Source organism: Schistocerca gregaria, chromosome 10, assembly GCF_023897955.1.
Source record: "Schistocerca gregaria isolate iqSchGreg1 chromosome 10, iqSchGreg1.2, whole genome shotgun sequence".
In the NCBI taxonomy this organism is placed as follows: Eukaryota; Metazoa; Arthropoda; class Insecta; order Orthoptera; family Acrididae; genus Schistocerca; species Schistocerca gregaria.
Window position 1 is genome coordinate 196,301,330 of NC_064929.1, and position 26,420 is coordinate 196,327,749.

Genomic DNA, 26,420 nt, shown 5'->3' on the forward strand with positions numbered 1-26,420 from the left:
GGCTGGGTCAACACAACAGGTTTTTTTTTGCCAAAAAATCTCGAAAGAGCGTTAAGGTGAGAGCGGAAGGATTATCGTGATGCAATTTCCACGAGTGGTTTACCGTTTTCTTCGGATTACTTCACACAAACGGCGCAGAACTTTCAGCTTGTGTTCCTCATTGACCGTACGACCACAAAGCAGAATCTCATGATGCACTATCCCATTCTAACCGAAGAAAACAGTGAGAATAACCTTCACGTGTGATCGAACTTGTCGACATTTTTCCGGTCTTGGCTCTTCAGGCAGTTTCCATTGGGACGAATGGACCTCAGTTTCGACGTCACACCCGTATACCCATGTTTCGCCACCTGTTATAACCTTCTTTAGATCTTCTGGATCGTTGTCGACTTCATTCAACAATTCCTGAGCGATTTCTGCGCGACGTCGTCTTTGGACAAAATCAACCATTTCGGAAGAAACTTTGCTGCTACACGTTTCATGCCCAAAACATCTGAAAAAAATACCCGTTTATCATCTGCATTTCTTCTTGGTGTAGCAATTTCAATGGCCAGTAGTGTAGATCCTTTCACGCTGCAGGATTTGAAACTCACCCCGATATTCAAAGCCTTATACACTGATAGAAAAAAGCTCAACACCAAGAAAGTTGGTATGTGCGTTTCTACATCTGGAAGACGATGTCTCTTCAAATTTCGCACCAGTCGCATAAGGGTGGCGCTAGTACAGCTGCTTTGACGATTCAAACCAGGTTTGCTTTCACTACACGCTGTAACGGTCGTGAGCATTAGTTACTTTCGAGATTACACTTGGTGAGCTGATGTTAGTCAAAAATGCCTTTAAGACGACTAAGATGTCACTATCCGCACCTCACTGAGTTTGAACGAGGTCGTGTAAAATGACTATAACAAGCTGGATGTTCCTTCTGCGATACGAGGGTATGTCAATTATTACCCGCAAAATAGTTATAAAATTTTATTGTAATCAAATAGGAAACTTACAAGAACATAATTTTTCTACATAGGCTCCTTGCGTTTCAACGCACTTGGTCCATCGTTGTACAAGTTTCCTGATGCCCTCCTAAAAGAAGGTGCGACCCAGGAACGCACCGCTTTGTCCGAGGCAAATCGACGGCCACTTAATGCCTGTTTGAGTGGACGAAACAAGTGATAGTCAGAAGGGGCAAGATCGAGACTTTATGGAGGATGATCCAGTACTTCAAATGTGAGTTTCTGGAGCGTTTCAGCAGTGTGCGGAAGGGCATTGTCGTGCAACAATACAACACCTTTTCACAGCGATCCTCGGCGTTTGCTTCGAATTGCAGGCTTTATCCTGGCGGTAAGCATCTCTCCGTTACATATACTGTTCATTGTTGTGCCCCTTTCCCCATAATGTTCCAGTACTGGAACTTTTGCGTCCCAAAACGCCGTAAGCATCAATTTTCCTGCGGACGGTTGCTTCTTGAACTTTTTCTTGCACAGAGAATCTGGATTTTTCCATTCCATACTCTGGCGTTTACTCTCCGGCTCGTAATGAAGAAGCCATGTTTCGTCAGCAGTAATGATCCTGTCTAAGAAGCTGTCTCCTTCGTTACCATAGCGATCCAAATGTTTTTTGCAGATGTCTAAGCGTATTTGTTTATGCAACTGAGTGAGTTGTTTTGGGACCCATCTTGCACAAACTTTATGAAACTCAAGTCTATTGTGGATGATTTCGTAGGCAGAACCGTGACTAATTTGCAGACGATGTGCCACTTCGTCAACAGTTAATCGTCTGTCTAAGAGAATCATTTCATTTTAAAAAAACCGATACTCACATTAAAGATGCAGTTCTGGCTGAAGCGACACTAGAAGTGGCACTTTTGTATTTGACATCTGATGATTATTTCATCTTTTCAATAATTATGCCATGTCCCAAACAGCAAAATTTTAAAGTTTTTGTGTTATTTGTTCAACGCTATTTTCAGTGTTCCAAACACTGTTTTCACTCTTGCACCTCAAATCAGCTATAAAGACAAAATAGCAAAGTTATTCTATTCCACTTTTTTGAGTTATGCTTTGTGAAAATGCGCTAAAAGACAGTGCAGTACAGTTGGTGATTTCCTTCGTTATGAGGGACAATGTAGCTGAAATCATCCTGCTGCCAGAAACCTCATTACTTCATTTCTCAAATCAACAGGGCAAATTTATAAGAGCATTGAAGTTACATTACTATTATCTGAACATACCGCAAGTATTGCATTAATTTCCATCATTTGTAGAATGAAATAAACTGCTGTGAAGCTAAAACTCACCTTTCACTAATTGTTCAGTCTTATTTGTTTATTAAACACAAATCTTATCCATGCATCATACACTGGAAACGTCATATATTTTGACCACATAAATTAACCATTGCGTACTTTAAGGCAATATCTTCAAGTAGTAGCAATCTTGAACTTAGAAAGTTAATAATATACTCTTGTTAAAATACATCCCATGTTTTCGCGGTTCAGGCCACATACAATTTAGAATAAAAACGCACACAGTGTTGCTTGGTACTCACTATGCTCATAATAGCTGTGCATTTATCATATGGCATAAAATGATCGACGATTTGTATGGGTTAAGTGTGGTAATAGCATTATTTTTGTCAAACTTTCACAACTACCTCATATGTTTTTTTAAAAAACAATGCAGAATTTTTTATAAATGCCTATAGCAGAAGGTAACAATTTTTAAAGTAGGCTATACTTTATTTTATGTACAAATATAGAATTGCTACCTATTTTCCAAAAATCAGATTTTTGGGTGCCAGATGAGCCTTAGAGGCACCACTCTTTTAATATTTTAACATATCATTGTATTCATTCAAGTAGGCATTGCAAATGCTTCATATTTTAGCTTTTGCAATGTGAAAGATCGCAACCAGGGACGTTTTTCCACAAGTCATACACAATTTCAAGCAATACTTTTGTAGCGTTCATTTCTACATTTCCGCAATCAATGTCACTTCTCATAGAGGATACTAAATTCTGTGATTATTGCTAACAATCAGTTTATAGATATTTTTGGTACTACAAAGCAGACACACATGAGAACCAAAGAATTGTGACGATGCTTGGAAATTCAAGCACAAGTCGAATGACACTAATCGGCAGTGGGAGAACGAAAGTCTGTCAGAAAATTAAAACGACTACACATTTTAGTGCCATAGGTAAAAGTGGCCTCGCTCAAGTGATACCACAGAATTCTGCATGCCCACGTGCAACTTCGGTGACACCACTCAAGTTGCACCACTTTATTTGACTGTCAAAACCCACATTTAAACTGTTTCCACATGCAACCAAATTAGTGCCACAGCAAAGTAACATTCCAGTTGATATGGCAGTGGCTTTGTGCTGCTGTTTCTACGTACTCCTACCAGAATTGTCATGCCATTGTTTTCAGTATGGCATCAGCTGAGATTATTCGCATGTTGTCATACAGATCATGTTGTAGGAACTGAGATATGAATCCAATAACAAAAAGGGAACGCGCAAATGTTGGATTGAGAAGTGGAATTTATGAACAAATAATGCAATGGCATCATACAAGGCAATGGATGTAACACTCGTAAGTGAAGACCCATATACGGCATATTTTTACATAAGAAAAGCTAATTTTGAGTACATGTAGAGCTGAGATTCAAACACTATTAAAAAATCCAATACATTAAAGCTGTTGACCTGGGTCAAGTAAAACTGAATATTTCATATTTAACAATTACAACATTCCGACACTTAGGCCAACATCATATTCTCAAGTTTACAATTTCAAAGTTTTTGTGTGGTGTGTTGGATGCTATCTACAATATCCTAAATACTTATTTAAAAGCTAATATTTTCACTTTTTCACCCCACATCAGTTAAATACAATGAAATATTAAATTTATTCTATACGGAATTTTGGAGCTATGCTTCATACAAGGGCCTAAAAGCACTGTATTGTAGTTGATGTCCTTTATTAAAGACTACACTCAATCTGAAATAACGCTACCGCCACAAATCTTGTTACTTCCTTTGTCAAATAAACTGGGCAGATGTTTAAACAGCATTGAAGTTTCCAGTACTAGAATGTGACTGTCTGAATATACTGCCATTACTACGTTAATTTTCACCATTTTTAGACTAAAGTAAGCTGCTATGAAACCACAAATAAATCAACTTTCATTAATTAATGCTCGCAACCCCAATGGCAAAATTTTTATACATCGAAGTTACACGCACTAACACTGCAGCATAATAAAACCATACTCTAAACAATATGTTTTGGAGAGAACCTTAATGCAATGTACCATGAAACTACACATTTTCGTACAAACCATCAAATACGACTTCAAAGATCGTCGTCCCTTCTGGTGGTGAGAGAAGGAATGTGGCATTACAAGTTAAAGCGTGTCTAAAAGTGATGTTACTTGAGAATTTGGGTTTTTCAACAAGCAACTTCGATTATGTCACTCAAGTGGTGGCCAAGTGGCATCATTTTTGTTGCCTGTGGAAACTCAGCTTTAAGTTAAAACTTAGTAACAAAGATTGTACAAATGAGGTCATCACGGTGTTACTAAATGAGATCACAGGCCTGAAATGTAAAAATGAGACACTGTTAGAACAGAAATTGAACTTATCTTGCAGAATAGATGGTGACAGAAGACAGATCAGTACAGTGTCCACTGTATTTCCCCACCAACTCCTAGGACAGTGAAGCTAGGAGCGCCCATTCATCGCAGCAGAAGGGTGATTTACCGAAAACAAGTGTGCAAGCAAGCAGAACACGTAGGCCTCACTCTTTCACCTGTGTCATCTAGGAACTCATCCCAAGATTGAATCTTGTTTTATTTCTGTGGGCAAAGATTTTCAGTGTTCTCATTGCAAGAGCTGTAATAGATTGTAATGACTATTATCGATAACACAAAGTGATTGTCGAGTGACAAATGGTTTTCATAGGGCCACTCAAGTTCAGAAATTAAAAATCTTCTTTATATACACAACTTCACTAACCATTAAATCAATGGAATTCTGTTAGCATCCTAATTTATTGTAGTCAGGACCATGCATTCTGCCTCAGTTGCAGATTAAGCTACTTTCAGCTCTTTCTTACTCTGCCAGGATATCACTGCTCCTTGAGATTCAAACAGATACACAGTTGTCAACTTTCTTAAGTACCTTCCAACAGACATCTAAAGATCCTTTTGACTGCTTGCCAGGGCCATATGCCTGGGTTATTACAAAAACGGCTGACAATTTATTTTCTATCATGTAAGCTACATATAAAGATTCCTTACTTTGAACTACATAGGATGAGGATTTAACATTAATTATTTTCATTGTGTAGGTAAGACCATTATAAGCTGAATACTTTGCAGGAGGCCAAATAAGTGTTTGATTTCATTTTAGATGAGCGTCAGGCTCCCTACAAGTTAACAATTTCACGAAATAAAGTCCAGGTCAGGATACACACATCTGCCCCAAATGGTATCACTGAAAATATCTGACCCCTCGCAAATTTGAATTACTGAAATAGTCAAACTCAAATTAAATAAGGATTTGAAATAGTTTTTTAGCCTCTGCTATGAATGGAAATTGCAAAATAACTTAATATTTAAATCTGCCATGTAATGGTGGCCAATTGTTGCCAGTAAGCAATAACGGCTTTTGGGCATCGTAGCAGCTGAAAAATACTAATTAATCTCTCTCTTAAAGTGAGACATTAAGATGAGGTGCTTGCATTATCTTAAAATAATAACATAAGCTATTTTTATACAAGTATTTTAAGTAATAATTCACATACACAGCTTGATATCGGCTAGAAGAGAAAACAATAATAACATCTGCAAGCGTTAAGCGCTACCCACAATCTCCATATAACAAAGGAACAGGAAGAAGATCGATTTCTTTTGTCCATCTTATATATAGTTACACAAAGATATAAATATTTTGTTTCAATATTTTTATTTCAATATTAAATATTAGCGATAAGGTCTTTTTTCATCAGAGTACTTAAGTTACAGTTTTTTGTAAATATTAATTGTACAGTTCTTCACAAATTCCTTTTAAGTCTTGTTTGTTTTATTGTATTCACGCTTTTTATATGTATTGCACACACACAGTCCATAAAAATCGCCTAAGGGACACTATATACATCTCGCCTTGTTCCTAACTGAGCATACATTAAACTAACTGTTGCTTCACAACAGAGTACGTTCTACATAGCTTCTTGCTCTTGTTTCGTTTTTGGACTCATAGAATGAGTCAGTACTTGGTTTTGTCCAATGATGTTGCTATAAGGGAACACTTTCAATGTGTTAAGAATTTACACCATGTACACCTCACTTTAGCACCGTAAGTCAATATCCCAGAAATCCGCTTCTGGTTTCCAGTTTTCCAATTCCGCTATCGATTTTCACTCCCAAGCAAATGAAACCGATTTTGAAACGTTCTTTGGTTGTCAAGCTACAACTTGTTTTCAGAATATTTGGTTAATGTGGACTTATTGTGCAGAGAAGGAGAAGCATAAATATTAAACTGAGCACATTTAAGAAAAGAGAAATAACGACTGTGTTGACTGAATCACATTTAGCTGTGTTAGCAAATCCGCTTGAGACATTAACATATAGCAGAACGCTGAAAAACTGTTTCCGATATTTGGTTTTCATCTTTCGGAAGATATGTCTCATGCAAAATGTAATGATGGTAGAGTCTAACTAATAGTTGTGACACTCTGTCTCATTTTTCTTACCCACTGCGACTGCAGCGCGCCAAGTGACTGGGAAGTTACACTGTTGAGTTCAGCGAGATCTTGTGAAAACAAAAGCGAATTGTAATTGTTCGTATTGGTCTGTTGAATGAATTTTACAAACAGGGGGGTCTGTATCCAATAAACTGAAGCTACAACAAGATCAAGACACCACAGTTGTCTTTTTTTAGGTTTCGTAATGATTTCAAGAGGTGTGAGTCCCTACATATTTGACAGTTTATTTGTCATTTTCTTGTAACATACAGATATTTACTGGAGACTGTCGTGTTCTTTAAGAACAAAAAAACTGCTTTTATACAGCAGAAGACATGACCTTTTGTAGAAAGGCGTTGTGTATCTATTCAAAAATTTGAATTTTCTTCACTATCTGTCCAATCAAATCACTAAATGTTGAACACTGGAAACGTGTATGGAATGCGATATCTACATTATTTAACGTGGCAGTGTAAGCTACCACAACTGTTGATGAAGGAAAAACCACACATATGTGATAATAAAAGAACAAAAGCAATAAAAATGTTTCCTAACACAGAAGAAACGAATTCCACAATTGTTGCTATGTGAGCTACAAATGGCAAGAATATTCAACATATTTCACATATTTGCTTTTGAATAAAAAGTAATTACGTTTATAAAATATTTATCTATTGGATATATACAAGTTATAGCTTATGTCACTGGATCAAGGAGATCCGACTGTTTTTATGTATATTTCATGATCTTTCATGTCTCTTGATAATTTGTTAATGCCTGGATCGCAAAAATGTAATAACTATTTCGCTAATTAACTAGAAATAAAATAAAAAAACTATAAACTTTGATTTTACGGCCATTAAGTGTACAGTTAGTAGCTTCACCACGATCCTTCAGTCAGAATTTTTTTTAGGCTGGTTTTGGAAAAATCCTTCTCTTGTGAGTTGTAATTGAAAATTAGCATATCTTTCACATAAACAGCAACTATTAAAATGCCTGAATCTTATTTTTGTAATAGACACTAGGGTCAGCTGTTGATCTTTTGAGGTTTAGGTTTAACAGTGTGCCATCTAATTACAAGTTCCAGAGGTGAACATCTTGCTTAGATCCACATACTGGCAGTACCTTTCACTGTCCTTGTAGTTGGATCTACTTACGGAATTTTCACATGAATCTCTCTATGTAAGTCACCTTGTAAGAAAGCTGTGCCAACATCTAGGTGATCATTGTCAAGATCATATTTAGTAGACATAGCAAATAAATATATTAATGAGCTATATCTTATAACTGTCATCTAAGTTTCACCAGGCCTTGCCTCTAAGCACAAGCCTTTTGTCACTAGGTTTGTTCCGTAACGTATAACGTAGCCTCCCAAATATTTCTAAGCCTTAAACACCCATTTCGCATTTATTGACATCTTCTCTGAAGATTTAACAGCAGACTACCACGTGTGGTTCTCTTTGTGAGATTGTAGCATTTCTAGAACTGGCTTCAACCCATTTTAAGCAATATCTGACACTATTTGAATTGACTGGACTTGACTGTTCATTGAAGCCAATGTTCATACGACTGTGGAACTACTATTTGATGTGATAGCCTCAGGTTTGGTTTAAATTTACTTTAGTTCAGTAGCTGTTATTTTATTTTGATTCCTTTCTGTCAGTGCAATGAACAACTGATTTTATTCCTGTGACTCAGTTTCTTCTTTATATTGTTTAGATGTGCCTCCACCAAAAATAACATCCCTTGTTTATATGATTCTCTCGCAGTTAGGTTCAAATACCCGGTCTTCACAATATCCAACCAAGTTACATTCAAAAAATTTTGTGTCCCTCTTTCGTCAGTTGGCTCTCAGAATGTGAACATAGGCTTTGCTTACAAATATTTTAAAATTCGAAGATTTTGCTTTTTTGTCCAAGCTTTTTCTTGAGTCCTGTTTTTTGTGCCTTGGTAAGCGATCTGTTAATTAAGTAGACTGTAGCTGAGACTGCATCTGACCAGAATTTATTTAGCAATTTGCTTCAAAGTGCAGCCATCATGCTTTTTCTGCTATTGTACAGTTATAATGCTCTGCTTCTCCATTTTGCTCTGGCGTACAATACATTGTAGTCTGATGTCAGATCCCATCTTTATCAGAGTACCAGTCACATATTCTACGTTATTGTCGGTGGGTAGAGTGCAAATTCTTTTCCCAGTTTGCCTTTCAACTAGATTTTTAAAATCTTGAATCAGTTGTGGATCTTGAGCATTATATCTGGTTATACCAAATACTTCCCTGGAATAGTCATCAGTTAAAGTAAAGAAGTATTTGGAGGCTCTGATTGACGTAGTTGGCGTCAGCCCACTCAAATTTTAATAAACTAGGTCGAGAATTCTTTTGGCTTTTGAGCTAGATCGTGGAAAAGGAAGTCTTAGTTGTTTGCCCACTCATTAAATTGAATTTGAGGTGTTAACTGCTCTGTCGTATGAAAACCCAGAGCATCCCAATGCAACTGAAATAACCTTTTATGCCATAATTCTACAATATTTGACAGCAATATTGACTTTGCTTCAAAATTCTCACCATATGGTTGGTCTAGTTGGTACATTCTATTTGCTGATGACGCATCAGCAACTACATTTTTGGATGGATCATAGATATGATAGCTTTGTCTGTCAAATAAAACTGAATGAGGTTTTTCTAGCAGATTTGTGCTCTGTTGAGGTACATACAGATTATCTTTCAATTCTACCTTCCTTGTTACCAATGAGAACATCTACAAGTGAAAATCCTATTGCTTTTACAGCTAAGTTGTCACTATTCGCTATCAAAAATTGTAAGCCAATCACTGTTTCAACGTTTTATTCATCACATTGTTATTTAGACGCCAGCTGTGATGGTTGAGCAGCTTTAGTCCAGAAGGATGACGTTGTGGTACTGCCACTTTATCGACTTTAGGTCCACAAACGAGAGCTACGGTAACACAGCCATTACCTTGCTGATTGGCGTCATCGTTGCTATGGACATCATAGCTTATCGGACATTTCAGATTGCAGAGGTCTACAGTAGAGATATTGATAAATCATATTGCCTGTCGTCGATGCCTTTGGTTCTGAGGACCAGGAATCATCGTAAAATAAATGAATCTGAATCTGTGTCAGTGTGGTTTAAAGGTACCCACAACTGTAATTTTTTACAGTTATCAACACCTGTGGCAGTCTATTCCTACAGGAATGTGGTTTGAGAAATCAGGGCTTCCTATGAAAAATATTTGCTACTTTTTTGTTTAAGATTTCCTATTTGGCTTGCTGCTCATGAGACAGAAACAGACTGTAAAACTGTTATAGAAGGGACTTTTGTTCGGATTTTGTTATGAGAACGGGCAAAATTGGTGGGACAGGAGTTATTATACTCTAGATATTATTTTTAAGGTAATTAAACAGAGGACAGCTTGTTCTGTCTTTCAGTTAGTAAAAAGTTATATAGGAGATGGGTCAACCATAGTGTCAGCTGGAAGGGATATTTACAGACGATCAGACGAAATTTGGTACATGCACTTCGCTGTAAATCGTACCATTGAATTTAGAGACAAAAAGAAACAGGGGCCTATATAAACACAACTGACAGGTATTGGGGCAGGAGGTAATAAAAAGTATTATTAGGTGAGGCAAAGTACTACAAATTCATGTATATGAGTGTCTGGAGGAAGGATGTTTCACAAAATCGGTGCTTGTTTGAGGTTTTTTTGGAAGGTGTGGGGGAGGATGTGTGTGCCAAAGAAAGAGAGTTAAGTTTCTGTTTTGGAATGGAGGTTTATTTTTCGTTTTTTATTCTAATTTTTGTAGTTACTTTTGTATTGTTACTTTTGTTTCATGTTTCGTTCTGAAGTCATAGGATGCCTTTTTTTATAGTTCATACAATCTGACTTAGACAAACTCCCCAGTTGGTGTGATGAATGGCAGGTAGCCCTAAATGTGGAAAAAGGTAAGTTAATGCTGATGAGTATGAAGATCAAACCATCAATGTTCAGATACAGAATTACTAGTGTCCTGCTTGACACAGTCACATCGTTTAAACACATGGGCATAAAGTTGCAGAGCGATGTGAGGTGGAACAAGCATGTGAGAAATGTGACAAGGAAGGCAAGTGGTCAGCTTCGGTTTATTGGGAGAATCTTAGAAATGAGTTGTTCACCTGTAAAGTCAACTGCATACAGGACGCTGGTGTGACCTATTTCTGAATACAGCTAGAGTACTTGGGATTCATACAAGGTCATATTGAAGGAAGACATCGAAATAATTCAGACGCAGGCTGCTAGATTTGTTACTGGTAGGTTAGAACAACGAGTAAGTGTTATGGAGATGCTTCAGGAACTCAAATGGGAATCCCTGGAGGGAAGGCTCCGTTTTTTCCGAGAAACACTTTTGAGAAAATTTAGAGAGCCGGCATTTGAAGGTGACTGCCAAAAGATTCTACTGCCATCAGCATACATTGAGCATAAGGGCCATGAAGAAAAGACACAAGAAATTAGGGCTCATACGGAGGTGTATAAGTAGTCGTTTTTCCCTCTCTCTATTTGTGAGTGGAACTGGAGTGGAAATGACAAGTAGTGCTACAAGGCACCCTCCACTATGCACTGGACGGTGGCTTGTGGAGTGTCTCTGTAGATGTAGATGTAGACAGCCTTGATTTCTTGAATGTCAGCCTATTGTGAATATTAATCAGCTATTTGTAAGTACTAGGGCATATCCTATTACCATAATTTTCATTTCTATATTAGTTTTTTCTAACAACGACTTGCTGTGTGGTGTTTCTAGCATTGTGTGCTGATGTTGGCAATTGTTTGACATAGCTGTTAGTGAGTATGTATATATAAATTGAGCACATGTCGAAAGGTAGATAGAGTGAAAAGAGAGATGTGTATTTTGGAATTATGGAAGAAGTTCCAGATTTCCGAGAGAGTGGTTACCTTGTGAGTCAACAGAACAGCTTAATGTTGTAATAATGGGTTGGTTCAGCTGGAGGTCTAGTTTAGGTTGGAACGTGATGATATGGACTTGAGTTAGTAAAGCCAACGGATCTTGCACTGGAAAAGGTGTCGTTGTTGACAAAATGATCTGTAACGTAACATGAGTTCTAGTTTAGGTTGTGAGTTGCCAAAGCCATAGGATGTGACAGTGTAAAAGCTTTCTGTGTGATGCACCGATCTGTAGTGCAGCTTGAGGTCTAGGTTAGGTTGGAATGCAACAGCATTTTTCTGAGTTGACAAAGGCCATGACTCAGATAGCGAAAAAGCTATCTGTTGTGACAAACTAATCTGTAGTGTAGCCTGAGGTCTAGATTAAGTTGAAATGTAACAGTTTGGTTGTGAGCTGTTCAATGAATCAGACAGCAGAAATTATTCTGTGTAACATAGCAAGACATCTATGTTAGGTGTAATCTGCAAATTTCGTTGAAGTGTCGAAGGAAACGAATGCCAGCAGAAATGCAAGGTGCCTGTTTCATCTGTATCGTATGACGTTATGTATGATGCTTTTCGCAGTATCCTATTTGTATTTACGACTTTTCCGAATATTTGGAGCATGTGGTTCAGTTACGAGTTATTAGTAGATAACTACAACAGATATTATCTACAAATAAGTATTCTAATTGGCTGACAACATAGTAACGATTTAACTTTATCAGTTTGTTCGTTGTGATGCTTGTTTGGCTTAGTTCTAATATTAGTCGATTTACGAGGAATTACTTATTAGAAATATTTCGCTGTTTCCAAGTGTAATATGAGCCACTGCTAGGGTTTATTCGCGAACCAATATTATCTCCGAGAATCGTGGGAGCCCTTATCAACACTATCGGACTTTGGAAATGTAGCTGAGAGCTGAGCCCGTAAATGTATTTCTAGTTTACTTTTCTGTATGATTTTGACTCTTACGTTTAGTAGCATGATTCCTTTCAATCTCATGGACTGTATTTCGAGAAAATTATTGTTTATTTCTTACTCTGGTAGTTTCTGTCATCGAATTGAAACAATGCAATTGTCATTTGGATCTCATTCGTTTCCTGAAGCAAAGTGAAACGAATCCATCAGTAACAATTACGAGCTACTAGAAACTCAGAAAGTTACATTAACAGCTATGTGTATATTTGTTGCTAGTTAAATACGTCATTTTACCCTAGAAACGGATGGGTTAGTCCAAACAAATCACCTTCTCCAGTTAATTTTCACTCGCAAATGACCCTGAAATTTGAATAAACTTTGTGTAGCGTTATCCTTCAGTAGCTGCCTGTCAGCTCCTGGTCGAAACATGTAGCAATCTTTTGTGACATGAGAGCTACAAATGACACCATGTTTCGATGGAGTCCAGTATTCCCTACCTACTGCATGCACACATTTCTTCGGAAGTTCTGGAAAGATTTTAGATATATTTTTAAAATATTTGAATTTCTCGAACACTGGTTCCTTTACCATATCTTAAAGCATATGTAACTTATAGGTGGAACTGAATACCACTTCCTGTTATCCGTCGATTGTTGCATCAGTATGCAATACAACTCTTGATGATGTTTGTTAAAAAAAGAAACAGAATCGGTTTAAAGTCACAAGCAGAAAACGACAAGAAGTACTAGTGTCCCGTTGCAATACGGCGATCCCACCAAAGAGCATCACAGTTTTCTAGGCAAACACGCCTCTGAGCAGTCTCTACAGTTTAGTATTGAGTTCACTGGTTTTTGGTTCTATTTATAGCGCTCACAAGAGCAACGACATAAGATGGAGGATTACTAAGTTACAAATAATCACAAATGAAAGTTGTAAATTGACTTACTTTACTGGTTAGGCAAATCTTCGTCCTGTACTATTCCTGGCGCTGTATAAGCCGCCAGCAGCAATCATTTTTTTCACATAATCCATGTACACTCATTCTATGTCAGTCAGAAATATTGGGAGAGTTGTGGAAATATAGGTACTGGAAGCGGTGGAGTACGTCCGTATCTCCTTGACGTCCCTCTATTTTTACCAATGATTGACAGACTTCCAAAAGCGTTCGATATTCTGTGTGTGGACAGATGGATCGTCCGATGAGATAAATTCAACAGAATGATTCACAAATTCATTTCGAAATCCTTCTTTCTTTAAGATGTTGTATGGCTTAAATACATATGTTGTCGCTTTCGTACCTGGTAATACAAAGTGCTTTATCAGAGAGACTAAAAGTTTTCTTCCCCTTTGAATAAACTCGAACTATAAAGCACTTGATCTGCTTCACTTTTCATCGGTCGTCCTCTTTCGTGTTACCTGGTAACTATACGCTATTCGTCTACTTCGACAACCGTGTTTTCTCCTCCGATTGAAATATTCTCGTTCGTGAATATGACGTAATAGATTTCTCGGCAGATACCATAGTAGTTGCACACCGGTGCTCGTGGATAACTGCGTTTAAGAAGCTGTTGCTTGTAACGTATAGTCTCTTATCTAACAGGAAACTAAAATGATGCCCTTCTTATAAATAACTTAGAAGTGTCAAAATCATGTGTTCTTTCTTATAAATGTTCTCCTGTGACGTTGGACACAGTGCAACTGCAAAGCAAAATCAGCAGTCTCAGTTTTCTTGTAGATTTCCGTGGAACTTAGTCCATGATATTCTCCACAATTCCCGATATCCTCATTTGGAAGCTTTCCGAAGTCCCAACCAAATTTCAAACAACTTTCCATACTACATAAGCGAGGAATTACATTTCGCCATGTGAGACTATCGACGCTCGAAACTGCAACGCTTTTAGTCATTGCTAATCACAACGGTAAACGATAAACTACGTTCCCTTGTACTAAATATTTACTATGATTCGCACCACAAGAGTTGTGCATTCAACATCGAGTCGCAAGTTTGTTATATATCGTCAGAGGCATGCACGTTCGGTAGACAAATTTTATTAGAATTTGCATATTATATCAATAAATAACACAACAATACACACACATGCTACTACATGTTTTTTGTTCTCCAATACATGGTGAATTGCACAAGTCGCTGCCTTCATATTTACGGCATAATGGCAACTCCATAGATTATAAAATCTTTGGTTTAAGATCTTTGGCTGATGTCAACAGAGAGTATCTTTGCCCAGAAGAATTACGCTGCTTCTGCTTGTGTCAAACGAAGCTTGTAAAAAATAAAGTGCCTACTATGAACGAGTCAGAATTAGAGAGGCGTAAGTATTGTCTGGTTTTCTTGTCTCTTCCTGTTAATAAAGTTACGAGCGGACTAGAGACGCGGAAAGAGGCAATGAATTATTAGCGCCGGAATTGAAACTATTATCGGCTTCGCTGTTGTCACAAATATTTGACTGTTTTATCCCATGTCACGAATTACGAGGTGGTTGTGTTATGACCTGATAGCACAGTCTAAATTTCTGCGAGTGTAATGAGCATAAATTACATTTATGTTTGTTGTCAAAAATATTTGACTGTATCTTCCGAATGTGTTAAGATTTCTATGGTTGTTCTGTATTGGTGTGAAGCTGTAACGTTACTTCTTCGTATCTTGCTTCGAAACACGTCGTTTGTCCGCTGTTCTAATTAACTGCGTTTCAAGAAGCTCTCAAAACTGCAATTCGTAAACGGACTTCTGAATTTCGCTTGTTGTTGCACATGTAAACACTCCAATATCGAATCTAGAAATGCGGTCCTAATATTTGGTTTTCCGCGCCCACAATCAATTTTTGCTCCCATGTAAACGAAAATCCGTCTCTTAAGCGTGTTTGTACTGTCAGATTTTGTGTCGTGTACTGTGTTCGTTAATTTGGTGGGCGCTCGATACGACGTCTGCGTTTGTGACGTCATAGTGGCGCGGCGTATTTGAAATGTATCATGTTTGGACAAGACGTGTTGAAGTACGCTGTGGCGCGCACAAATGTGGGATGTTTATCTTTCTAAATTATTCGGTTGTAGTGTTAGTGTTGTTGGACACCTTAAGCTCTTTTTACTTAGTAGTTATGATTTTGGCACTTATGGACAATAGGTTCATTTCCGGGTTTGGAATTGTTAGTGAGGTGCGTTTTCTTGTTAATTGTGGATATGACAGCAAAGTTGACGAGGTGGTACCTGCATGTTGCAGTAAGGGATGGGGATGACATGTTGATCCTGATTAAATTCTTACAGTTACTCGTTTTAATTACGAAACCGAGCACGTCACGCGCTTAAGTTTGTGGAGAAGCCCTGAGACTACTATTGTACCTCGGCTCGGAGGAGGGACTAGATCCGTCGTTGAAGTTGGGATAACGTATGCCGTTGTATCCGGTATTGTTGCTAGTTCGTAAAGTCTAGTTTTGCTGTTCGGGAATGGGCCGATGACGTAATGTTTTTGCTATCGCAATGTTGTGAGACATACGAATCGCTCGAGTTTGCATGGTAAGTATGTTTTAATGGTTTATTTTCTTGTAGCATGTGTAGTTCTTGTGATTGTATGTTTCTTGTATGTCGAAATTTGTGTTCTCGCAACATTTTATGAATTGTTTGTTTGTTTGTGTTGTTGTTGGTTATTATTTTACAAAATGAATGGTAGGTATCGTGGCGTTTACTTACTTTCGTAGGGCTAAGTTTTCGATCTTAGTAATATAAGATTGTTTTGGTTTCGTGGCACTGTAGACAGGTTGACTGATGTCGATGCCGCATTTCGTTGGTTTCGCGATTTTTCTGTCGTGTCGTTTTTCATTTAGTGCTGTTTTGTTTAGTAATTAGTATAGTTAAGGTTGAACTTTATAGCTCACCTGATGTTATCGATGGCACCTTTGATTAGTTTTCGTGCTTTCCCGGTATGTGTATTGATCTTGGTTTTAATATTTTTGTGGTGGTCATTATCTTTGTTGCTGCATAAAGTTCAACAGATGTTTCCGATACCAGTCACAATTTTTTAGCTTTTAAGCTAATGTTTGTTATTGTTTACTAATAATGTGAATCTGCAGTTGTTGTATTAGACTTTAGTTTCATCCACTCAAAGCCCCCATTTTCCCGCGGTACTCCTGTTAGATTGAACATTTATTATTAAGAATTTGCCCGGATCTGTACTTGACGAATTTGTTTTCACCACGGAAAAGTTTAAGGTTATTGGCAACTATTTTGAAATAATTTTTGTTTCATCCTGGGGCTTTGTATGACATAATTTGTCAAAGTTGACTGGTGGTATAATATGTTCTGGTTTGCCCATCTGGTGGAAGCTCCAACAGTCCATTCGTCCAAGCATAAATTCTCAGCAAATACTCCTTCCGTTAAAGACACCAAAGAAGCAGTCAGAAATCCTGTGTGAAGAAGGGCAAACTGTGATGAGCACCTTACCTCCATCAGCTTTAAAGCAAGCACCAGCAGAAGTATTTCCAAAAAGTGCTAAAAGCATCAGGAACAACAACAACAACAACAACAACAAAAGCAGCAACAGCAGCTACATCAACAGCAGAGCCACCTCTGGTACCAGTAGCGGCAACAAAAACAATGGTAGCAGGACCAAATCCACCAAAAGTAGTAAAAACATCAAGAACAGTTAGCACTAACAACAACAAATGCAGTAACAGCTCCATCAACTGCAGAGCCAGCCCTAATACTAGCAGGAAAATCAACAGCAAAAGCAACAGAATCATCATTAGCAACAGCAGAACCTTACACAAAAGCATAAGAATCAACTCCAACATTAGCAGAACCAGTACGGTCAACTAAAAAACTTCAGACAGCAGATGGAAGCCAGTGCCTCCATCCTATCTAAATGATTTCTCAGTGGAAACCAGAAAGAGGAGGAAGGCCACAAGAGAAACAGAGATAGGGTCTTATCTAAGTTGGTAAAGCAGAGAAATCTACAACAAGGTATTTATAACTTTAAAATAAGCCACCAGAATGTACAGGGCTTGAGCAAGAAATATGAACAATTAGACATGTTTGTAAATGAAACTATGCCTGATGTGCTTGGTATTAGTGAACACTGGCTATCTGATGCCAAATTAGAACTTTTTAAACCTCTAAACATGGTACTAGCTAATAAGTTTTGCAGATCTACTATCAGAGGTTGGGGTGTGTCAATGTATGTAAAAAGAAATTCTGTAAATGTAAGTAAATATTCATTAGAAATAACAATTGAATTGTGTGCAGCACATATCAAGGTACCAAACCAAATGATGAAATTTATGTTATATGTTTATATAGACCGCCAGGTGGAAATTTCGAAAGTTTTCTTAACAAAGTTTTGTGACATGATAGATAATGTTTTTATATCACACTTGAACAAGTTAGTAATTATAAGAGGTTTCAACATTAATGTATTAGCAGATAAGTTAAACACTAGATTGTTCAAGAATGTTCTGCTTGCTTATAATGTTAGATACCTGATAAACACTGCAACCAGAGAGACTGAAAAATGCCTGTCTGCAATAGATAACATAATCACTGGTATTCGTCTTTACAATCTTACATTTTCTGTTGTTATAAGTGCTTTGTCAGACCACCATGCAGTAGAACTAAGTGTGCACATAAAAAAGGTTCCTATACACAGTTGCTATATATTAGGATGAATACAGTCCAAAATATAACTCATTTGAATAATATGCTAAGGAATGTGGATTGGAACATGTTCTAATGACACTTCACAGTTATGCCAATTTCTCAAGTGAACTATTCTACATTCTTAAACAAGCCTGCCCATTAATAAAAAAGAGAATTCAGTCAAATGCTGTAACCCGAAACTGGATATAAAGTTCAGTCGCTGAGGCTAGAGAAAAACTAAGATGGTATGAGTATGCTATGTTAAATGACTTGAGCAATAAAAAATGAAGAGTTCAAAAAGTATCAGAAATTGTATGTAGACCTCCTAATTTCAGAAAAACAGAAACATTTTGAAAGTGTCATTCAGAGCTCAACTAATTTCTCTAAAACATCATGGTCACTAGTAAATAGAGAAATAAGTAAATCTGGGAGACATACAACTGAAAATCACTTGCTGATAAGCGGCACAATAGAAACTGATCACAGTAAGATATAGCATATCTGTTTAACAATTACTTTGCTTCTTTTGGCTCCAGCATAAACAATCAGCTTAAAAATCATAAATACAAATTCAGAGGAACGCCAGTGTCAGGAAGTATATTTTTGATGCCAACAAGTAAAGAAATAATTAAAATAGTGAGTATCTTAAAGAATTCCCATGCAGCAGGATATGGTCTTAGTCTGGACACTCTTAAGAAATGTATACATGAAATTGCATCACTTTTATCAACTCTCATATGGAAGATGGTCTTTTTCGAGATGAGTTGAAAATTGCTCTAGTTGTGCCTATTTTTAAAAAAAGGAAACAGGGATCCAGTAGAAAACTTTCAATCCATTTCTGTTCTTCCAGTAATATCCAAAATCTTTGAGAAAGTAATATACACAAGAATCTGGAACTTCCTGATACGCAAAAAAAGTTATTTCTAAGGGGCAGCATGGGTTTGTCAAGGGGTCATCCACCATTACAGTAGCATCCAACTTAATTGAAGGTGTCACTCAAGCAATAGATAAGAAAGAACATGTATGTGGCATCTTTCTGGACTTAAAAAAAGCATTTGACTGTGTTGATACGACCATATTGCTGGACAAACTGTGGAACTATAGCATTCGAGGCACAGCCCATGATCTGATGAGGTCCTACTTGACAAACAGGAAGCAGTTTGTGTCTATTAGCACTTCAGAGGGAGCACACAAATCAAACACCACTGACATAAATTTTGGTATTCCACAGGGATCAATATTAGGACCACTTCTTTTTATTATTTATGTTAATGATATTCAGTCCATAACAAACCATGCAATAGCTATCTTATATGCAGATGATACCACATTAATATGCTGTAATCCAAGATACTCGCAGCTCGAAGTGGAATCCAATACTGCAGCAGGCTTAATTCTGCAGTATTTTAATAAAAACAAACTAAAGTTAAACACACACAAATCTGTCTATATTGATTTTGATCTTGGGGGGCAAAAATCTCATGAAAACCAGATTTTCATGGGTGACAAATACATTAAAAAAATACTTGACCAAATTTCTTGGCCTGACACTTGATGCAGAGTTAAACTGGTCTGATCATGTGAATGATGTTTGCAAGAAGCTATGTACTACCATATATTACCTAAGAAAACTGACACCATTTTGTAACATCACCACTCCGAGGCAAATATATTTTGCACTATTTGAATCCTATCTAATCTGTGGGATAGAGGTATGGGGAACCAGCAGTATAGGTAATATGAAAAGTGTACTTATCTTACAAAAGAAGGCACTTAGAATTATGGGAAAGAAATGTGCCAGGGAGTCCTGCAGAAATTTGTGTAAAGAATTTAAAACACTAACTGTTCATAACCTGTATGTGCTGAAGATAATCATTATGGCAGTAAACAGTAATAAAACACTTATTAAAGAAATACACAATCACAACACTAGAGGTAGAGAGAGACCCCACATCATCTCTCATAGAACAACACTTTATGAGAAAAGCCTTCACTATGCAGGCATAAAACTACTGAATTGCTTCCATCCTAATATCTCTAAATTGCCCATTACAAAACTAAAAATGAAATTAAAATTATGGCTCCTAACAGTCCTGTATATTCAGTAGATGAGTTTCTAGATTTAGTACACTCATATGATGGAAGACCATCTATCTAAAAATATATGTAATCTGAAGTCGTACACCGTCACAACCTGTAAATATTTGAATGTCAGATATGAATACTGTGTCACAAACTGTAGATTCCTTAATCTAAGTATGGCAATAACAATTTTTTTATGAATAGTCCATATATGTAACTCTGTTCTCTCAACTAAATTTAGAAAAAGTTGGGTAGATAAAAGTGCCAGCCAATAATATGTAACTATAGTAAGTAAGGCTCTGACTTACCCAGAAGACGGGAACAAAAAAAAACCTTTTTTTTGTAATCAGTTGATGCTGGATCAAAATAAAAAGCAGCTTTTGTGCAGCAAAGAAGAAGTAGTAGTAGTAGTAGTAGTAGTATTCCATAGATGAAGAGGTTATTCCTAAGCTTTATTAAATAGAAGAGAAGCATGTACTAACATTGCTAGATGACAAGAGATTTCAGGATGGTGATATTTTCACACAGTTAATGAAAGGTGTGGCTGGAAGTAGTTACTCACGAACATCTGGTCAGTTAAGGTAGGTGTCTGCTTTTAGATAAAAGTAACATGTATGTTTAAATTGGATGTAACTCATTGTTGTATTTCAGGTAACACTGTTAAGAGTGATTTCCAAGACACCAACAAGCATAGTGGTATTAGCAGATTTGGATGTTCGGATTTTGTTTGTGACAAGATGGCTATTCTCTTTTACCAGAGACTCTCATCTTTAATAATACATTGTGGTGTTGATTCCACACTATACAAAGAAGGCAAGCGTTTGGCTGTTATAATGAAACAGCATTTTTAGTTAATGTGGTATTTTATCATGTTAACTAAAATGCTACACTGTAGATTGCTTTATTGCACAGAATCTGTAGTAACAGTTCAAACTGCCAGTGTGTGAGAAAATTGCTTTTACAATATGCTGTCATAGCAACCACCAGACCTGCAACAAGTGAGTGCTGCTTTTATGTAGTTTGGAGTATTGAAATTCATTTTTGTGATTGCTGAACAGTCTTCATGGTTTCATCCTATATCTACCATGATAGCTCCACTAACATAGTGTGTTTACACAGTGTCCATATTATGTTTACTTGTGATACAGGTTTGGTAATTGTCACATTTTGTAATAAGCCCACGTATCTATTATGGGAAATACAGTGTGTGGTAATTCCAGAACTAACCTTGATATGGCAGAGGATGGAAATCACCAAAAAGTGTTTCATTATCAAAAGCCTTAATGAAAAACGGAAGCACAATACATTTGAACAACTTGTAAGGGCACACAGACACAAAGAAAGAGAGCAGAATCAGAGATTGTAACATCAAAGGTGAACGACACTTATCTAGTGGATCTAGTGATTGATGCTAACCACAAATATGTATGGATGTTGTTTGCCACCTTTGTGCTTTTTATTAACGGTGAAGAACTCTTACTTGCAGAGTGGATTATGCTAGTACTTTAGCCACCCTTGCCCACAGTGTAAGTACAAACCACTTAGAGGCCAAAAGGATCAACAAAAATAATTGGTTTTGTTCTTGCATTCAGTATATGATTGTTAAACAGTTATACTCTGAATAGTGGGAATTGTTCTGGAGATAGTCAAGTCATTAAGATTTATAGTAAAAAGTGTCCATGGAACATGAAACTGACTGAGGTAAATATTTAAGTTAATCATGGGCCATAGATCTATGAAGCTACTACCTTCACATAGAGATCAGAGCCAACATAGTTAACAGCTCTGTGGAAAGCTCCTATACTGGCCATATGATAATGACATCTTACTTAAAATGGAAAAAATATCTCAGGTGATCTTCTGTCCATTAAAGACCCATGCAATACATATACAATCATTGCTCAGAAACACAAAAGTTATTGTATAAGTTAAAAAGGCTAAATTCCTGGGGCTCTGGATAGACAACACACTCCAATGGAATATCCATAAAGATAAACATCTGTGTAAAATGAGTAGCATATGCTACAACTTCAGAGTTATCCTCAAAAGTGTGACTTGATTACTATTAAAACTATGTACTTTGTGCTAGTTAACTCAGTCCTCCCATATGGCATTCATTTCTGGAGGTCAAAACATAAGAAAATGCTTGTTATGCAAAAATGAATTGTCTAGATCATAATTAGAGTATCACCACATACATCTACGAAGCCAGTCTTTAAAGACTGGGTATATTACTTGACTCACTCATATACATTGTAGAGACTGTTTCATTTATGGATAAGAATTTCCCTCTCTTTAAAACAGTACTGTGCATGGTCATCGCACCCGTAATTATGGCAACATTCATCTAACAAATCAGAGCCTAAGTAAATGCCATGACACTGTGAGGGTCAATGGAGGCATCCAATCCCACCCGTCTGCTTTGACCCATGACGTAAGGGCGTTGTGGTGTGTGATGTCTTTATGGTGTGTAGTTTAGTTCATGAGTTGGTTGTGTTTGAAGATGTTGTCTTGCTGTGTTTGATGGTACCCTCAGGGTGTGTGTGTGTGTGTGTGTGTGTGTGTGTGTGTGTGTGTGTGTGTGAGTGTGTGTGTGTGTGTGTGAGAGAGAGAGAGAGAGAGAGAGAGAGAGAGAGAGAGAGAGAGAGAGAGAGAGAGCAGGTGTTATTAGACTGGTACCCGATTCGATAAATCTAGGTAGGCCATGAGAAACATTGTTTTGATGACTTATTATTTTTGTTATAGGTCCTCTTATCAGTTTTTGTGCAAATGAGACTGGGGTGGGTGAGAGGGTGGTGTTAGATTGGTTTTCTTTTTCTAGGGAAGTTTTTCGGAGTATGTGAAGTGTAGGGGTAAGTTAGGTGGGGCAGGGACGGGGTGTGGTTGACATAGATAAATCACCGTTTGGAAAGAGGAAGGATGGAAGGGGTAAGTGTCTGGTTGGCTTATGGGTGTTGCGGCTGTTAGTTTGGGCTTCTGTTTTCAGGGTTTTGGAGGGGCATACTAAGTGGAAATTGGTGGGGTTAATTGAAGAGTATATAGAGGAGGGGAGTACTGTAAGTGATAAGGTTTTGGGAAAAAGGGGTTATGATCATTTAGTTGTAAACTATTGTTTAGAGTTTAAAAATTAAGAAACTGGGGCATGTATTAGTACAATAGAGGAGTTTTTTTTTTTTTTGGGGGGGGGGGGGGGGGGGAGGGGCACTTAAATCAGTCATAGGCAGGGGAAGAGGCATTCCTCTAACCTGCAATCTCATTTAGATGAGTATTGCCGGGAGAAGATCGTCCTTGGGGATTATTGTAACTTTTTTTTAGGGCAGTGAGTAAGATGTACGGGCCAAGGATGGTTAGTTGAGGGGGGTTTGGTATTTGGGGGGGGGCAGGGGTTATAGGTAATCTATGTGGATTTGGGTGGGTGGGTTGGGGGAGGGTTATGATTTTGTTGCAGCTGTTTTTAGTTGTAATGTGTGATAGAGTTTAGTTTATTTTGTGGTTTTTGTTTATTGGCAGTTTTTTTGTGGGGTGGGCGGAGGGGGGGGGGAGGATCAGTAGGTTGTGTGTGTGTGTGTGTGTGTGTGTGTGTGTGTGTGTGTGTGTGTGTGTGTGTGTGTGTGTGTGTGTGTGTGTGTGTGTGTGTGTGTTGCCAGAATTTGTTGGTGGTAAGTAGTCTTTATTGTTATTGTTCACGAGTTGTGTTTTTTTGTTGGTTTAAGGTGTTGTGGGTTTGGTTTTATTTGTCGCAGTTGTACGTGTTTGTTTTTAGTATCATCAGCTGTGGTTAACCCGTATAGGTAAAGGAAAATGTTTGATTTCAATTTTAGTTGTTATTAGTGTGTGTTTTTTGGTATCATCAGCAGTGGTTGACATATATAGATTAAGGGAAGTGTCAGGTTCCAATTTTTGTTGTTTTAGGTGTTGGTTTTTGTTGAATCGATAGTTCAGGTTGTTATATAGGTCAAGGGAAGCGCGCATTCCCAATTTTTGTAGTTGTCGATTTCTTTGTGGTATCGGCACTTGTGGTTGAGCTATATAGGTGAAGGGAACTGACATATTCCTGTGGATTTTGTGGGAGTAGCAGAATGTGGGAAGTTTGTGGTGTTTTTCATCATGTTGTGTGGTTTGGGGTCATGGTGTGCATCGGTGTGTGTTTATATTTAGCTTGTCCCCACCCTAAAACTCCCAATTTCCTGCGCTTGTGCTGTTAGTTTGATTATATTTTTGGAGGGAGATGATGTTGTATTTACATGTATTTTTGTGCTTGTTGCCATGTTTATGTAGTGATGCCATAGGTGCCATATTGGAGACATTGTAAATGGTCATTTCTGCCACACTGACGATGTCGTGGGTCAAAGCAGATGAGCGGAATTGCACGCTTCTGTAATGCCCTGTGCGACACACATAGGTAGTGTTCTTTATAATAAATTACCTTGCTCGGTCAAAAGCAATAAAAAATATTCAGGAAGAATGTTATAAATATTCCAGCATTCCAGTATAATGCTCCAGTGCTGTTTTCATTCTGTAGGTGACTTTATGTAGACCAGCTTATGCCCCATGTAACTTTAATTTTGTCCAAAACATATTAACCAAGAATGTGCTGTTAGTTGGATAGCATTTATTATACTGATTACAAAAGTATTTTGAAGTAGAAGTTGCTGCATAGAAACTATTGTAATGCAAATGTATGTATATTATGTCGTTTACCTTACATACGTATCTAGGAATCTATGTGACAAAAAAGTTTATGCTTTTTAGCTATGTATTGCTATAATTTGTATTCCATATCACGAACATGATTTTGTGGACAAATAAATAAAAAATATAAATAACTTCTGCTTTGTAGTACAAAAGGAGTGAAAAGTCCATTTGCTTTTAGTGCCAGAATTACTGTGCACATTTTTATGGTTTCACACAGTTGTAGTGGAAGTTTATCATTGGGTACACACAATTTGAACTGATCAGTGAATTTATTGCAGAATGTTTCTCACTAATTGCAGGTTCTGTCTATGAAAGCAGTAGATCTCGTATACCACTGTAGCTTAAGTTTGAGGATAAGGCACCTTTTTTTGCAGAAAGGTGAATTTTTTACAGCAACCTAATTTAAATGACAGTTTAGCGAGTGTCCTCATTTTTAGTGTATAAGAAAAACAAGTCTAAGCATTCAGTTGCTCTGTGAAAGGAATAAGGGTTTTTGCTGTAATGATTTAAAAACAATTATCATAAATTGGTGTCGGGTAGCAGGTTTCAAAAATAAATGGAAATATAAGTAACTTTCTCAACACAAAAGTGTTGCTAGCTGTTGCAATGGAGCTTTTGGTATATTAGATACAGTGTGTTCTAGTGACATACCATTGTGGTGCTTTTGTTACCCAGTTATTGTGAAATTGGTAAGATTTTAGTAATTTCATTAATTTCAGTCCTACTGATGGAAATTAGTAATCATACAGGTAAAAGGCAGTACCAATTTGGAATAATTACGTATATTACAACTACGTAGTACGGATAACATTATAGCAGTGTTTCATCGGCTCACTGGAGAAATCTGTAATAACATACGAATCTTTTTATTAAGAGTCTCATTACCGGTTATAAGTGTGACATCAGTACAGTGCTAATTTCTGTCAACTGTGTTACAGAATATCAGAAGAATTTGAAACACAGGCAGTGGAAGTAGCAACTGCTAGAGAATATGCAGGCAAGGCAAGCAGAAGAGACAGAACAGCTGGTGACTATTTCCTTATGTGTCCTTCAGTCTCTGTGGAAGGAACAACTGACCCAATTTCATGCCTTACCCATGTACCTCACAGTTCTTTCCCCAACCTGGCTTTTTTCCACCAATATTCCCTACTCTGGCTTCATCTCTTTCCCTGACAGTGTACAGTTCCCTATCAACACCAGTTCCCAATCAGAAACATTGGCCACATAATCGTGTTGTAATATGAAACATGATGATAAATAAAGTACTTGCTGAAAAAACTTCTCTTTTATTTGGTAACAGCCCCAAATTTGATCTGATGTACAGATCATTATATTATATTACTTAAAGAGTGTACAAAATATGTGATGGGCAGAAACAGTCTGAAGAGATTGTAAGAGT

At 37.3% G+C, this 26,420-nt stretch overlaps 1 protein-coding gene across 1 annotated transcript in view; it reads left to right on the forward strand.

Moving 5' to 3' along the window:
- The first annotated feature begins 14,836 nt into the window (after positions 1-14,836).
- The window catches only part of LOC126293396 (DNA topoisomerase 2-binding protein 1-like), a 113,840-nt gene continuing 102,256 nt past the window's right edge, over positions 14,837-26,420 (forward strand). The window contains exon 1 of the mRNA XM_049986604.1: positions 14,837-14,931. Coding sequence (XP_049842561.1) covers positions 14,907-14,931 — 25 coding nt within the window. The 5' untranslated portion in view covers positions 14,837-14,906. The remainder of the gene's footprint in view (positions 14,932-26,420) is intronic.